The sequence below is a fragment of the Mixophyes fleayi genome, chromosome 10, assembly GCF_038048845.1.
Source record: "Mixophyes fleayi isolate aMixFle1 chromosome 10, aMixFle1.hap1, whole genome shotgun sequence".
Lineage (NCBI taxonomy): Eukaryota > Metazoa > Chordata > Amphibia > Anura > Limnodynastidae > Mixophyes > Mixophyes fleayi.
The window spans coordinates 78,986,291-79,003,577 of NC_134411.1; the positions used below are offsets into that span (position 1 = coordinate 78,986,291).

The 17,287-nt window shown below is 41.3% G+C and overlaps 1 protein-coding gene across 2 annotated transcripts; it reads left to right on the forward strand.

Annotated features, from left to right (window-relative positions):
• The first annotated feature begins 1,043 nt into the window (after window positions 1-1,043).
• FBXL8 (F-box and leucine rich repeat protein 8) lies at window positions 1,044-14,081 on the forward strand. Of its 2 annotated transcripts, none has more exons than XM_075188949.1 (3): window positions 1,044-1,091; window positions 5,473-5,650; window positions 11,870-14,081. In XM_075188949.1, exons 2-3 carry the CDS (start codon window positions 5,499-5,501, stop codon window positions 12,855-12,857), a joined length of 1,140 nt encoding a protein of 379 aa, XP_075045050.1. In that variant the 5' UTR covers window positions 1,044-1,091; window positions 5,473-5,498; the 3' UTR covers window positions 12,858-14,081. The 2 variants fall into 2 exon arrangements, with proteins under 2 accessions (XP_075045050.1, XP_075045051.1); XM_075188950.1 differs by lacking the exon at window positions 1,044-1,091 and adding an exon at window positions 2,784-2,807.
• The last annotated feature ends 3,206 nt before the right edge of the window (window positions 14,082-17,287 follow it).

A 17,287-nucleotide genomic window follows, 5' to 3' on the forward strand; every position in this document is an offset into this window, starting at 1 on the left:
GTACAGCAACTAAAAAATCAAATCCCCCCTTCACTTACCATTCATTCACCTGGTCCTCCGACTGCACCCCCTTCTTCTCTTCTTTCTTCTTATTTTCTCTTTTCTGCTTCTTTGAATTTCACTTGCTTCTCCGTTACATTTCGCATCCTGGCTCCTCTATGCTGCGCTCCTCAATGAAAATGACGGGTGTGATGATGTCACGCCTGACATTCAGTGCGAGCACAGCACGGAGGAGGGGAACAGGAAGGAACTGGATCGCCACCTGACCGCGTGACCGCAAAAGGTAGGTTGTTTTTTATTATTGCAGGATTATTTATTCTAATTAAGAAAGCCCTGCCTATGGGGCCCCCTTGTCCGTGGGGCCACTGGGCACTTGCCCATCATGGCTAGTGGAAAAGATGGCCATGGCAGCTTCTACAGCAGCATCCAACACAGCAGAAGCTCTGGACCTTTCCCAGGGTGCAGAATCCAACTCCCCTCCTCTAGTGCACAGATCCCTGGGCGAGCAGACAGCAGAAGCGTGGGCACCCGGAGCCCCTGCTTCACTCTCTCAGTCCGTGCCACACTCCTACCTAGTCAGGGTCTGGCTACCCAGTGACTCAGCCCAAGATAGCCTGCTATGGGACCAGCTCAGGGGGCTAATGCCCCCTAGCCAGGCCAGCCCCTGCTGTTAGTAGTAAAGCTTGCTACATCAATATTTTTTTTTTTACCTGCTACATTGATATTGTAGAGATGGTGTAAATAACTATAATATATCTTTTTTTTCACATAAATGAACAGATTATGCATTTTAATCATTTAGTTGTTTAAAACTTTAAATTTAGTTCCACTTTAACAGCTAAGCTATCTGAGCAGGAATGAAAAATAACAAACATTAACCTGACATAAATAGCATCTGTGTCCTGACATAGTGCAAAGGTCTGCCAGGCTGCTGTTACCTTTAATATAACTGTATTTTTTCTCATTACACAAGTCATACAAGGAAATACAAGATTGTAGCTGTGTCTGTCATCTGACACAAGGCAGCCAATACAGATTTGTGGGAGGGGAAGCAGGCTTGTAACAGGAAGAAATATCAGGCTTATATCGTGGTGAGTAAAATGGGTGTGTGCTGCATGCTTGGCATTAATGGGGTTTAATACAGAGAAATGTCATTTTACTTATTCTAAACAATGTACCCCTATGTATGCAGTATAACACTGCAGCTGTGTGTTCTGCATTACATAAACACCATTTTTAACTACTTCCCTGCCTGCCCTGATATTTTCACTACCACATGGTAGCTGAGGCATTTGCTACCATGTGGGTGAAGGGATAAGTCTGGATGAGGGGACCGCAGCATAATGACATTTCCACCACTGAAACTTTTTGATTCAAGAATTCTTTAAGATTTCTTAATGTAGTGACTTTCTGGTAGAATATAACAAGTCATGTGCATTGTGTAACTTCTAATGTGTGTTTTAAAATAAAATAACAAACCTCCCAGTGGGTATTGCCCATAACTGAGTGGTATATATCATAGTGATTGTATGCCCTGCATTCTATGTTTTTATTATTGTCACGGTCCTTTATTTGAGAAGTGTGAACGTTTTGTGAGTTGATGTAATATGTCAGTGTTGGCTAACCTGTGACACTCCAGATGTTTGTGAAACTACAAGTCCCAGCATACCCTTCCAGCAATAAGCTGCTATATATTGGCAAAGCACGCTGGGACTTGTAGTTTCACAACACCTGGAGTGTCGCCACTGTACAGGGATCAAATTATAAATGCCTATAATTAGGTCTTACAGTCTCTCATTGTGCCTACATTATCTTTGTAATAGGGGATAAAGCCCTATTACAGGTGAAAGCAGGAAAATTTGATGTCCACAGGGCTTTTTTCATATTGTCCTATATGTCAAAGGCTTATAGCCCCATCGACGGTAATATTTGCCTTTACACGGGGAACCTAAATTAACAAGTATTACGGCGATATTTGTATAGCTGCAATATCTGTTCTGTTATCGCTGCCTCAGAAGGGCGGTAACAGGTTAAAATCTCGCTTGTTCTTTAAATAAAGCTTTTTTTTTAATTTCTAGAGATTTTAAAATATTTTTATTTTTTTAATCTCTCTCTCTCTCTCTCTCTCTTTCTCTCTCTCTCTCTCTCTCTATCTATATATAAATTATTTTTTCAATAACATTATTGGAACGGAAAGCTCACATCTGAGCGTTCAGTCCCAACCACGCCAGCTTCAGCCAGCTCATCGGCAAAGACTGGCCCGGTGGATTGGTAAACTAGCCCTTACTGCTTCGGGACAAAATTAATTAATAGATAGATGGGAGCATACAACTACTAGTACAATCTGTCACGTGGCCAGCATCGGAAGTGATGTGGTAGCTGGACAGGAATCCAATTCCGCCATAGTTGCCCCTGCAGAACCTTAAATATATGATAAGGGTGGCCACCCTGCAAGTTTCGCCTTACCACCTCATCAGGGGTGTGGCGTCCTGTATCTGTGAAGTGTCTTTTATAATACACGTTCAATAAAGTATTTGCTTGCATACATGTTAATGCATACTTGCCAACTTTTCAGATCTCCCCTCTGGAAGATCTCCAAAGCTGCTGCATCCTGGGGGCGTGGCCACAATAATCTCATCATCTTGGCCACGCCCCTCTCAAACTTTACCAATTTCGGTCTATTACATTAGGGTGTGGGGCCAGGGTGACGTGATTAGCCCCACCCCCACCAACTTCACTAAGGAAGTGGGCAGAATGGGAGAGGTTGCCCTGCTCTCCCTGGAGCTCGGGAGAACTCTCAAAAATTTGTGAGTCTCCCGGATATTCCCGTTAGAGTAGGAAACTATGCGTTAATGACAATTCCACTTGGATGAGGGAGGGGGGGGGGTCTGGGAGTGGGAACCTAAGTTATTGTCAAAGTAGCAAATTAATTGGATGTGTACTCATGTGGATTGTAATGAAAGAGAAAACAATTGTGCATAATGCATATTAAAAAAATAGAGCAGTCTATTTATCACAACAAAGACCTGCCTGGGCATTCGTGATGTCGGTGTAAACGAGTTAATTAAAACAACACAACCTGGTCTGTCTAAAAATGAAATTAAGCTTTGCAGTCACTAGTATTAAAGACCAGTTTCTTCCACCATTAAGATATAGTAAAAGAACTGACACTCTTAGGAAGCCTTTAGTTACTCTCAGACTTGTGGAAATAATAATAATAATAATATTATTTATATAGCGCTTAGCGATTCACCCAAAGCACCTTACATATTTTTTCCACACAAACATGGGGAGAACATACAAATCACACACATGGGGCCCTGGTTGGAATTGAAACCAGGATCTGTGAGGCAGCAAAGCTAACTATTGGGCCACAAAAATCCCTTCATAAATATAATGTTATATGTATTTGCCATCATTAAAGCACATTAACCCCTTGTTCGCTTACACACAGTGATTTGCAGGAAGCCATTTTGACTAACGTAACTTCAGATCTTAGGATATATTGTTTCATAGGTAATCATCTTTGATCTGGCTGTAACCTTGACAATAAAAACTTAATTTACAGCCCCCAAATATTGTCCTTATAAATGTCAATGACTTTGATGATCCAGAATAGATGTAAAAGAAAAAGTTCCTGGAACTCAGTTATGACCAAAAATGTCCCGGTGGCAAAGTGGTTAGCACTTCTGGCTTACAGCACTGGGGTCATGAGTTCAATTCCCGACCATGGCCTTATCTGTGTGGAGTTTGTATGTTCTCCCTGTGTTTGCGTGGGTTTCCTCCGGGTGCTCCGGTTTCCTCCCACACTCCAAAAACCGACTGGTAGGTTAATTAGCTGCTATCAAATTGACCTTTGTCTGTGCCTGTGTGTGTGTGTTAGAGAATTTAGACTGTAAGCCCCAATGAGGCAGGGACTGATGTGAGTACAGCGCTGCGGAATTAGTGGTGCTATATAAATAAATGGTAATAATAATAAATAATAATAATTCTACTGCCTGTTCACTTTCCATATGGCATGCTGTCTGATGTTAAAAATATATAGTGTACTTGGTCTTTCACTATTTTTCTTATCAGTGCAGCCCACTTTCGTCTATCTACTTGTCTAAAATGACCATCCTATTAGCTAGTGCTCTGCCACTATGTTTCATTGGGATTGTAGCATGCTTTGCACACAAAACTTGGTTGTTCATCCTCCTCCTCCTTTCAGCATAGTAGTGCTAGCACACAATGGTCGGTAATTCACTGAAAAACATACTTTTGTCAATCTGTTGGAAAAACTCAGAAATGTCATTTTCGGCATTCCACAATCACTTGTAGATACTTTATGCACACTGCTGTGCCACTATGTTTCATAGGGACTGTATCTTTTATTAAATTACCGTGTATGTGTGCCGCTGCTCTGACACTCATTTTAACTAGACAGTCTTTGGCTAAAATTGGGGGAAAATTTGGACAGTTTTGAGGAGATCATTAGAAACATTAGAAAAATGGACTGTAAATGAATGTTAATGCTATAAATAGTACCGTAGAATCAAAAACAGCTGAACATCACATGATTTTATCTCTTTTTCACAATTTTTATTAAATCCATACTTGCCAACTCTCCCGGAATGTTCGGGAGACTCACGAAATTCGGGTCAGTCTCACGGACTCCCGGGAGAGCTGGCAATTCTCCCGCATCCCGCTACTGGCACCCCAGAATGATGTGAATAGCATCATTTTGCCGCGATTGGCCATGCCCCGCCCCCTCCCGCCCTCCAGACACGCCCCTCTCCCGGAAAAAGCAAGGAGAAAGTAGGCAAGTCTGATTAAATCCAGAACCAAAACATGCAGGGTTGCACACATCTCTAATATAAATAATATATATATATATATATATATATATATATATATATATATAGTAATGATAATAAAAAAACAAGTAGCAGGGCAAAAAAAGGAGCCCATTCCATTTGTTATAAGCTGAACTGAAAGCTATGGGTCCTATGTGTAACCGATTGCTAGTGAATTGCTAGAATGTATTGGTTAAGTACACGAGAGGGCTGTCTCCGATCTGTATAGTTAACAAGAGCTCTTTAATGAAATTGTTGATTTGTTACTATGACCATCCGCAAGGAACTCTCATTACAGAGACGATATAATACTGCTATGGGGGATCTACTTCTTATAGCTCTGCAAACACCTGCTCTCCACATGGATCGTTCCTTTCATTATGTAATGTACTGCCCCATTTGCTGTAATATATTAAGTAAAGCCGCTCCCTAGATGATCAGGACAGCTTACACATGTTCTCAGGGACATCATTTTAAGAGCAAAACCTATTTAAGGAAATGTTTAACAAATGACTCATAAACTAGCCTTGTGCAATAGCTGTTCCAATAAACCAATGAGGGAGGAGAGAGTGTGCTGTGTCATTGTTTGGTCCTGTAACATGTAGTATCTATCACCTGCCTTTCACTCTGCACACAGGTTTACCTGGAAGCGGCCGAAACACAATGTCCTTACAATGGGAATACATGCCACAAGAAGTCCTTGCACATATCTTTCTTCACCTGCCTCTCACAGACAGGTGGGCTGTCTCCCGGGTGTGTGACTCCTGGGCATCTGCAGTGGCATCAAGCTCTGTCTGGCACCACACAGAAATCAGGTAGGGACTGTAAGTTATAACCTTACAGCATAAAACCAGCTCCAGAGACAGGTTCATTCAGTTCTTGTGAGCAAGAAAAAAAAAAAAGTAAATCTACTTGTAATAGTCTAAACACTTGTCTTATCCAGAACTTTTTTTATTTTCTTTTGTCTTTGTACCAATAAGTTGCAGATAATGTGCCTTATTTTGAGCTTGGACTAATTGTAACCATTTTGCCTGCAGGGGGGGTAACAAATGGAAAATATACGGACTGATTTAGAGATGGGAAGGGGAATCGGTCATAAAATAAAGCTGCCCAGTATTTGCCTGATACATACAAGAGCTGCCAGTCTTTTCCCTGCATGCAAAAAAAAAAAGTTGTTTTTTTCAGGTGCAAATGTGGATTTGCTCTAAATGAGGCCCAATATTTTTATCTTGCCCCTTTTCATCTATCCCATTTGTAGACCCGTTAGGATTGGTCATCTCCACTTTTGCAAACCCTCAGTTTAGTAAATATACCCCTAAATGTATTAATGTAGCCACCTGGTACATATTCTGCTGGTTGCTTTCTGCAAGTTATCTCAGGCTAGCGAGGCCTTTTCTAAATGTAAGTGCAAAGTATCATATCATATTATCATATTACATAACTGTTTTTATTTATTACAATAAATTTTATTTCGAAATACCGGTACTGCAAAAGAAGGAATTACAGAGCCCACAACTCCTTTATGGGGTTGTAAATTAGTCTGTTTCCTTTTACAAACATCAGACATTCTGCTTTCGATTTCAGTCATGCAAGGTTTCGATTGCCATTATATCACAAAATCTTATTGCACATTGTTTCCCCACAAAAAGTAATAAATTGAACTTGGAGGTATATTTACTAAACCGCGGGTTTGAAAAAGTGGAGATGTTGCCTATAGCAACTAATCAGATTCTAGCTGTCATTTTATAGAATTTAGTAAATAAATGATAGCTAGAATCTGATTGGTTGCTATAGACAACATCTCCTCTTTTTCAAACCCGCAGTTTAGTAAGTATACCCCTTAGTGTTGATACTTTGATGTTGACTGCTGGCATATGTGTTTTGTGCAATGGGCAATTATATCGCTGCAGACTTAACCCTACATTTATGCTTCCTATACACGTTACACAGAAGCATTAAAACACTGTGATCAGGCACAGGAAAATATCACTTTAAATAATACGTACACAACAAGCAAAAAAAGTGGGAAAGGAGGGGGGGGGGGTTTGTAGGACTGTTTATTTTTCAGGCTTGTGAATATCAAAATGCTGAGTAAAAGGCTTGTTTTTTGTAATTATCAGAATCCTATAATCCCTTTTCTGTGCGAGTAACTGGCCAGTGAGTAATGGTTCCAGGAATTAGTGGTTTGAGTCTGATCTCTAAAAGCAGAGGCCAGCTGGAAGGTATTTTTTTGGTTGCCTTTCCTGCCAAATAATGCTGAAAAAACCTGGATTAAGAATCTTATTACTGTGAATACATTACTCCTGGCAGTACAAAGTGCCAACATATACTACAGCGCTGTACAATCAGATACAGGCAACACAGTCCCTGCCCCAATGGAGCTTACAATCTTAACTCTACTTGGTAATTGAGTAAATGGGTAATGTATTTATGTATTCGTAACACAATATTTCGTTAAGTCTTCAGTTTTCCTAGTAAATGATTAATGCCAAGAAAATATATGTCTCTATCTTGTGCCACATTATCAACTAACAGCTGAGTAACACGATGCTAATTAAGTAACAAAGGAAAAGTGCTATAATGAACATATTAACCGAGACAAATTTATTGTAAAAGTAAGGTCCAATGGCAGACTAACACATTATGCAGTATGTAATTGGAGCCACGGACTCCTAAAACATTGATTGCTATTAAAAATATAACGAATATTAATGATTGGCTGTATTTCATTGAAAATGGGTTCAATAACTGCAGTAGTATTTCTTAAGGTTTCACATGTTAAAGCAACATTTAAAAAAATTGGAAAGAGGATTTAGTCCAATGTGTGAGCAGTTAGAGATCAGTTGAAGCCTGAAAAGGGATACTCATAGGGAGATTGGTCAAGCTTCCCCATTACATTTATATTAAACAAGCTGGATGTATGAACTTACAGTCATGGCCAAAAGTTTTAAGAATGACACAAGTATTGGTTTTCACAAAGTTTGCTGCTTCAGTGTTTTTATACCTTTTTGTCAGATGTTGCTGATGATATACTGAAGTAAAATTGCAAGCATTTCCTAAGTGTCAAAGGCTTTTATTGGCAATTACATTAAGTTTATGCAAAGAGTCAATATTTGCAGTGTTGACCCTTCTTTTTGAAGACCTCTGCAACTCGCCCTGGCATGCTGTCACTCAACTTCTGGGCCACATACTGACTGATGGCCGCCCATCCTTGCCTGATCAATGCTTGGAGTTTGTCAGAATTTGTGGGTTTTTGTTTGTCCACCCGCTTCTTGAGGATTGACCACAAGCTCTCAATGGGATTAAGGTCTGGGAGGTTTCCTGGCCATAGACCCAAAATTTCGATGTTTTGATACCTGAGCCACTTAGTTATCACTTTTGCCTTATGGCAAGGTGCTCCATCATGCTGAAAAAATAATTGTTCATCACCACACTCTTCTTGGGTGGTTGCGATAAGTTGCTCTTGGAGGATGTTTTGGTACCATTCTTTATTCATGACTGTGTTCTTAGGCAAAACTGTGAGTGAGCCCACTCCCTTGGCTGAGAAGCAACCCACACATGAATGGTCTCAGGATGCTTTACTGTTGGCATGACACAGGACTGATGGTAGCGCTCATCTTTCCTTTTCTGGACAAGCGTTTTTCCAGATGCCCCAAACAATCAGAGAAAATTACTTTACCCCCGTTCTCAGCAGTCCATTCCCTGTACCTTTTGCAGAATATCAGTCTGTCCCTGCTATTTTTCCTGGTGAGAAGTGGCTTCTTTGCTGGCCTTCTTGACACCAGGCCATCCCCCAAAAGTGTTTGCCTCACTGTGCGTGCAGATGCACTCACACCTGCCTACTGCCATTCCTGAGCAAGCTCTGCACTGGTGCTGCCCCGATCCCACAGCTGAATATATTTTAGGAGAAGGTCCTGGCACTTGCTGGATGTTCATGAGTGCCCTGAAGCCTTCTTCACAACTATTGAACTTCTCTCCTTGAAGTTTTTGATGATCCGATAAATGGTTGATTTAGTTGCAACCTTACTAGCAGCAATATCCTTCCCTCTGAAGCCCTTTTTGTGCAAATCAATGATGACTGCACTTGTTTCCTTGCAGGTAACCATGTTTAAACAGAGGAAGAACAATGATTTCAAGCACCACCCTGCTTTTAAAGCTTCCACTCTGTTATTCTAACTCAATCAGCATGACAAAGTGATCTCCAGCCTTGTCCTTCTCAACACTCTCACCTGTGTGAGCGAGGGAATCACTGACCTGATGTCAGCTGGTCCTTTTGTGGCAGGGCTGGAATGCAGTGGAAATTTTGTTTTTGGGATATAGTTCATTGTCATGGCAAAGAGGGACTTTGACATTAATTGCAATTCATCTGATCACTCTTCATGAGATTCTGGAGTATAAGCAAATTGCCATCACAAAAACTGAAGCAGCAGACTTTGTAAAAAATAATATTTGTGTCATTCTCAAAACTTTTGGCCATGACTGTAGTTATAAGTAGAGGCGTGTTAGACACCAATCTTCATTCATCGGTTTGACAGGAGCCTCACATCACTGCTTTGTGCACTGAACGATTAATCTCCTCCCCATCTGTGTTTAAGAATGGATACCATCTCTGCACTGACACTCCTCAGTTGCACCTAAAAATATTTACCTATTTAAACATATTGGACCTATTCCTCTGCAGTCTTGCCCTTCTTCCCTTGTAGTATAGCTTGAGGGGGTACACACATTTTAGTTTGGATTTCCCCGAATAAAATTGGGCAGGTTGAGAGCACACTATCAGTGCTAAAAGGGCTGTTGTTTTTAAGATGGTTTCGGGGTTTTTTTTGGTTGTTTTTTTTTTTTTTAAATAGCTGTACACTAGAAAGAGTTTGAAAATATAGGCTCTAGATGGATATTGTTTTATTTTAATCTCAACAAGCAAAAAATCTATCACTATTGGGGTAACTGATGCGTTTTTTGAGGATTTAAAAGTGATACCGACCCCTTAATATTGCTTATTATAACTTATTATTGGCAAGTGAGTTTTTATATGCAGCTCTCAAAGCTGACCGGCTGATTTTCGCCATTATTCTACTTGTATTGCTGTGAAATTCTATCATTGAGCTGGCTCATAGTGTGCTCACGGCTATTGTGACAGCTTCACCGCAGCTGGACTTAAAGTGTGGTTTATAAACCTGTAGCACTGTGAGGGTGTATCCTTTGCAACTTTCAGTGACCGGAAGACAGGGAGTGAGAATAGAAAGAGTTTTGGCACCAACTTCAGCACAGGTTTTGTGGATATGGCAGTGATGTGAGCTGCTCTGTCTGCGAGACTGGGTCGCTGGTGATTATCAGAACCTGGCCTGTAATAATTCCCTTAGAATAGTTCGCTACTGGCCAATAATTCCCCGGGTGGTTTAAAGTTCCTTGGCTTTGCCTGAAGCCTTCATCTCCTTTAGACCTTAATGTCCTGTTCTTTGGGAATTACTACTCAAATATGTTACATTTGGGGGTAAATGTATCAAGCTAAGAGTTTTCCGGCGGGTTTGAAAAACCAATCAGATTCTAGCTATCATTTATTTAGTACGTTCTACAAAATGACAGCTAGAATCTGATTGGTTGCTATAGGCAACATCTCCACTTTCCAAACCCGCCAGAAGACTCTCAGCTTGATACATTTACCCCTTGGTGTACACTGGCAACCCGCTTTATTGATGAAATACAGGCCGGGTCTAAATACTCTTGCCAGGCACTGTATATAATAAATGCTTATAGGAAGAGATCATATATTATTATTATTATTATTATCCTTTATTTGTTTGGCGCCGCAAGGGTTCCGCAGCGCCGTACACTGTACAAAACAGTAGACTATACAGGGTAAGACATTACTGAACAATAAACAATAAATACCAAACTTCAGAGGCTCCGGGCAGGCTAATGCAGTAAGGACGGAGCAGAAGAACAGGTATGGATACAGGAGGGAAGAGGGCCCTGCTCAAGTGAGCTTACATCCTAAGGGAGGGTAAACAAGACTCAGGCACAAAGGGAGTCAGTAGATGCATATGGGAGGGAGAGGGGAATATGGGTTAAGTGGAAGGATGGTAGACTTTGAGGAAGAGGCGAGTTTTAAGTGCTCGTTTGAAGGAGCTTAGATTGGGAGAGAGACGGATGGAGCGAGGGAGGTTGTTCCAGTGAAGGGGGGCTGCACGGGAGAAGTCCTGGATTCTGGAGTGGGAAGAGGCGACGGTCATATACATTTGCATATCATCTACTCCATGCCATTGAAAATATAATTCCAGTTATAATTAAAAGAAGGCTGCTAAATTGTTTTTATAATCTTCCATAAGTAGTAGAATGGCACCAAACCCTAATGTTTAAGGGACATCCTCTTCCCCCATCCCCGGCTGACTGGGAAATCTGTTACTGTAGCTCAGATTGTGGGAGTTGCAGCTCCTCTAAAACTTTACTAATAATTTGTTCATATAATGGTGTTTTGGTGCCAGTTGACCAACTTCATGCAGGACGTCAAGCTGAGTTTACAATCAGAATGTGCCCAAAATCATTGAACTAATGTGTCAAACTTTTTTCCACTCTTGCAAATTATCCTTGGGATTTAATCTTCAGATAATGCTCTTTGCAGTAGTGTGAGGAACGTGCGGTCGGTACCGTGTAACAGAGAAGACGTACATGTCTCCGAATTCTCTGCAATGGGAGAAGTAGAACCTATTCGTCCTAGAAAAGACCTTGTCATAAAAGAAAGGGCAGACTCTATATTTGGCTATAAATAACAGTTGTTTGATCAGTAAACTGTAGCAATAAATTCAGGTGGAAAAGGCAGATATTAGTTTCTATCCTTTTATCCTTAAATTTTTTTAAATAATATTGAACACCAAAGATAACAATTGTTTGAAATACACTTTGATGGTTTTTTTTTAGTGTTTTCTATGATAATAAATAATTTCTGGTGTTGCTAGTCTGTAGAAAAGGATGCAATGGATTAGTTCTTGTTCTAAATTGTACATTACTTAAACCTTGTATTTCCCCTTCTCTTAAAGCTGGGTAACTGAAGAAGAGTTAATATCCCTAGATGCTCTGCAACAGTTTATTGGCCAGATTAGACAGCTAAAGATTCGCTTTGATCAATCCAAAGAAGCAACACGAGAAAACGTGATTCAAATCCTGAAAAGCTTGGCCATGAAGAACAGCAAGTTGGAGAGCCTGAACATCCTGTGTTGTGGGGAGAACCCTTTCTTCTACTCTGGTCTGGAGATCTTGGACAGCATTATGGAGCTATGCCGGAAGGAAAGCCACATAGATCTTCACCACATTGACTTACGTAAGCTCCCATTTACTTTTAGTGATGGTTTTACAAGACTTATTGCTACTGGGAGTCCGAACCTCCATAGCTTGTACATCAACAATAAAACATTGGTTTGCAAAGTGACTCCTGACACACTGATAGAGGTTTTACGAGTGTGTCCTAAACTGTCCGTTTTAGGGGTCTTTTGCTCTAGCCTATCGGAAGACGTGTTCAAAGAACTGATGAAGCCAGAGAGACCACCCTTTAGTAACCTGGATCTCTTGTGTGAACGTTTAGACAAATACAATTTAGCTATTTCTGATGAGGCTTGGGGAGCACTCTGTCAACGCCACCTCTCCCTGTCGGTGGATATGGAGTTCGACCACACCGTCCCTGCTTGGAAAATCCCCCGAATCTTGAAACCAAATATTCCAGTGGCGACATTACAACTCAACACCTACAATGAGATGTCAAATCAGCTGCATTTTGTCAGCAATCACTACACCCAGACTCTGAGGAAGCTCGTAATACAGACCACCTCCTCCAACCTCCTCAACTCCTCTCTCATTGACTTAGCTGGAAAATGCATTAAGTTGGAAGAGATTCACTGCTACTGTGTGGTAGGATCAGCTGTAATTCAGGCTTTTTTGGTGCACTGTCCTCATTTGAAGAAATACACTCTTAAAGTTGATAAGGAGAAGCATCCTTGGAGGGCAATATCTACAAAGTCTAGCAATCTATGAGACATATTCACAACAAACTGACTCAAATTGTATTTATATAATCTCAATATAGTCTGTGGTGGTTATTTGCAAAGTACACCTGGGGGTAAATGTATGAACATGCGGGTTCTTCAACACCCGCGAGTTCAGCGTCTTCGGGGATTAAATTTAAAGCGGCGCTGCATTGCTAAGGGAAACTTCCCTTTACAATGCAGCGCCGCTTTAAATTTAATCGCTAAAGACGCTGAACTCACGGGTGTTGAAGAACCCGCATGTTAATACATTTACCCCCTGGTGTGCAGCATAAAATGCCACGTTTTGCACCCGTTGACATCCGCTTTCCGCTCCTGGTAGACACCTTTGCAAGCTAGAAGTGCTTCTTGGTGTACACAGAGGTGGAAAAATCTGAGGCGCACTGTGCAAATGTGTAGACGTCACATCAGTTGTCCAACCCGCTAGCTCTTTTAATCTAGCCCTTTTATTAAATGACAAATGTCAGTTAATTTGCCAAAATATTGCTTGGCTTTGCCTTATTTATGACTTTAATCATGAGAATGAGGGGATATTGTGACTGTATTTGTTACATGTGTGATTGACTGCTTTATGGGTTTGTAGCCTAGAAATGCACTTCTCTGATTGGAAGGCACAAAATGTGTGACATTAAAAGTATCGGGATGAGACCTAGGGCTAGATTTACTAAACTGTGGGTTTGAAAAAGTGGAGATGTTGCCTATAGCAACCAATCAGACTATAGCTGTCATTTTGTAGAATGCACTAAATAAATGACAGCTAGAATCCGATTGGTTGCTATAGGCAACATCTCCACTTTTCCAAACCCGCAGTTTAGTAAATATACCCCCTAACCTGCTCAGAGTTGGTGTAAGCATCGAGTCCTTTTGCAGAGTGGAAAAAATTGTGCTTCTCTACGCAGAGCAAGCAGCACCACTAAAAATATCGTTTAATTGCTACTTTATCTCATTCTAACAATCAATACTAAGGAGCACCCTCACTCCACTCAACTCCTTCTATTGGCTGATGAAAACGTACGCCCTACCCCCCCTTCCCAAATGACGCCATCTTAGTTTTTACACCTATGCACTTCAGAGGTGCATGGCTCCCAAAGAGAGTTTTACGATGTGCCCCAGATGTTTTGTGCTTCTTTAATGAGGCCAAACAACTGCCATTTCTAAAAAAAAATTTTTTTGCTCTGTTTAACATAACAAACAATAAAAAGTTAAACTATAACTCAACACAAGTTGCATTTTATAATCACTGTTTCTGACTTTCATTCATATCTCTTTCCATGACATGTCTAATCTCAAGTTGTTTGAAATAGAATGTGACTATTGACACTTTGGAACAGTACAACCCCTGTAACTAGGCAACATTCTGATTCAAGTGGCGATATTTGCGTTTCGAAGTGAACAAGGTCTAATATAACACAAGTGGCAATACACGTATTCCACTCTCCCCACAAAAGCAAATGCAGACAAGTTCTGTATGAAGTCCATGGAGTTATATTCTTAAACTTGATTGGCTAAAACATATTGATGGGTCCTCCACCCAATTAGACCACAGTTTATCCAGCACCAATATAAATAAGCATATTATTATCACAGCCAAGCCAAGACTTGCACTCCTATGTATGTGTACAGGAAGTGTGCAGATTCATGCATTTTGAAACTGCCTCTATTGAGGACCTGAGTCAATGCTATATAACAGGACAAGCTGTAATGTATGCATCAGCATCCCACCTAAAGAGATAGGACTTCATCCAGTCTTCACCTATAGCAGCCCCCGTTTCCCATAGAGCGCTATGTGCTCACCAGTGCTTAGTTGCCCCCAAGTCTTGTGTACAGTGGTATAGGTTTATATTCAGGGCTGGTGTATACAAACAGAATCGTAGAGACTAGGGCCTGGTTCATTTAGGAAAGTTAGGCAAAACCATGTTGCATTGAATGGGGAGGTAAAATTAAAATGTGATGGCAGATTTATAGTTGGTGTAGGGCATGTCCTAGATCAACTAATAAGCTATCAAGTATTTGTGTGCTGCATGAAAAAACAGCCAGTATTTAACTTATGTGCAAAATAATATACTAATTTGCACCCCTTGCATTGTAACATGGTTTTGTCCAGAAAATTTGAGTAAGAGAACTTACTCAATTTTTTGATTAATGTTCCTTAATGAATCAGGCCCTAGGTCCTTGTGCATAGACAAGGACAATATCAGATAACCAAACAAAGGAACCAGCAATATAAACAGCAAAAATAGTCCAAAACAATAAATAAATGGGGCCAGGCTTTTCAGGGAATTGCCTATGAAATACTCTTTTTATTTTCTACATGTGTTTCTTCTCACTTTAGGTTTAGAAGGATTCTCATTGAAACTGGACCTAATCACTGGTTTAAGCTGGGAAACATGGAACGTCTTAGGTATTCTCATTGAGGGAAGTAATTGTCACATTATTACGAGCGCACTCTGCCAGTGTTAGGAAATCAAACCAATCATCTTGCAAATCAGAGACGAAACACCTGAGGTATTTGTTTAAGTGTTTGATTGATTTGTTCCATTGGTCTGAGTGTGATCGGCAGATGAGAATGACAGAATGACAAAATTTAGGCACAAACTGAGATCCTCTATCGGGCACTATGTTGACAGGAATATCAATAAGTCTAACCACATTCTGGACAAACCCTTGGCTAATACCTTAGCCCAGTTGTTCCCTAACTTTCTCAGTTTGAGGCACCCTTAGGGTCACCATAATTTTTCCAAGGCAGCCCTAAGCCAAAATAATTACCGGGTAGTCCCGTTTTTTAAGTAGTTGGGTCAAAATAACGTAAGATGTATGTAGGCTCCTTCACCATCACATTGTGCCCCTTCATCATATCACTCTGTATCCCCTTCATCAAATCACTGTGTCCCCTTTCGCCATCTCACACTCTGTGTCCCCCTCTTCATCAGCTCTCACTCTGTCCCCCTCTTCAAGATCTCACTCTGTCCCCCTCCTTCAGCATCTCTCTCTGTCCCCCCCTTCAGCATCTCTCTCTGTCCCCCTCCTTCAGCATCTCTCTCTGCCCCCCCTTCAGCATCTCTCTCTCTCCCCCCCTTCAGCATCTCTCTCTGTCCCCCCCTCCCCCTTCAGCATCTCTCTCTCTGTCACCCCCCCCCCTTCAGCATCTCACACTCTGTCCCCCTTCACTCTCCGTTCCTTTACTCACCTTCTTTCCTCATTTTCTGCTGTCTTCTTTCCTGAAGTCCTCTCTGCTGCTGCTCCTCACTGACACTGTCGGACGTGATGACGTCACGCCGGGCAGTCAGTGAGAACAGTGAGGAGGAGGATCCGATGCTGGATTGGTAAGTTCTTTTTTTTGCCTTTTTCTTCTTATTCTTCTTTTGAAAGGGCGGCCACGGCACCCCTGTGACAGCGCTGCGGCACCCAGGGAGCCGCGGCGCACACTTTGGTAATCGCTGCCTTAGCCGATGGTAAACTCTTTAGAGGTACAAAGTAACTAATTTTACTAAAACAGTCCACCGTAGCCAATATAGTATTATATCCCTTAGAGCAGGGGTAGGCAACCTGTGGCTCTCCAGGTGTTATGAAACTACAAATCCCAGCATGCCTTGCCACCTATCAGCTGGGTATCTACTGGCAAAGCATGCTGGGACTTGTAGTTTCACAACACCTGGAGAGCCGCAGGTTGCCTACCCCTGCCTTAGAGGGAGGTAGGTCTGCTATAAAGTCCATGGACATTCTGTTTGCTGTTTTGCTTCTAGGGACCGTATTCCTAGCACCAGTATCACATGGACCTTGTCTCTTTCTTAGTTGAATGCCACCACGCTTTTTGAGAAAGATGGTTAATGGTCCTATTGATGCCAGAGTGGCCTGAGGTCTCACTAGCATGGACTTCATTTAAAAATATAACTCTGTAACCCTAAAAACAATAGGGATATCACTAAGCGCTAATTATTATTGAATCACATCCATGGAGGAATAAAAGGAATAAATATAATCACTGATAACAATACTCAATCACCGTTTACACACTTCAGAGGGGATACACGCAGCTACTCATAGGAAGTTGTTGTGATTCAACTTCATAATAATGTAAAACAAAGAGAATAAAGGAGAAACGCAAGTATATCCTCTCTAGAGTAAAATACCATCATCATCATCATCATTTATTTATATAGCGCCACTAATTCCGCAGCGCTGTACAGAGAACTCATTCACATCAGTCCCTGCCCCATTGGAGCTTACAATCTAAATTCCCTAACATACACACAGACACAGAGACAGAGACTAGGGACAATTTTGATAACAGCCAATTAATACCCCATTCATACTGCACCAAAATCCCGGGTTTTTGCCGGGGCGAGCTCAAGCGACCCGGGTCTTGGTGCAGTATGAATGGTACAAGTCAAAAATCCGGGGTCTAATAACCCGGGTCTT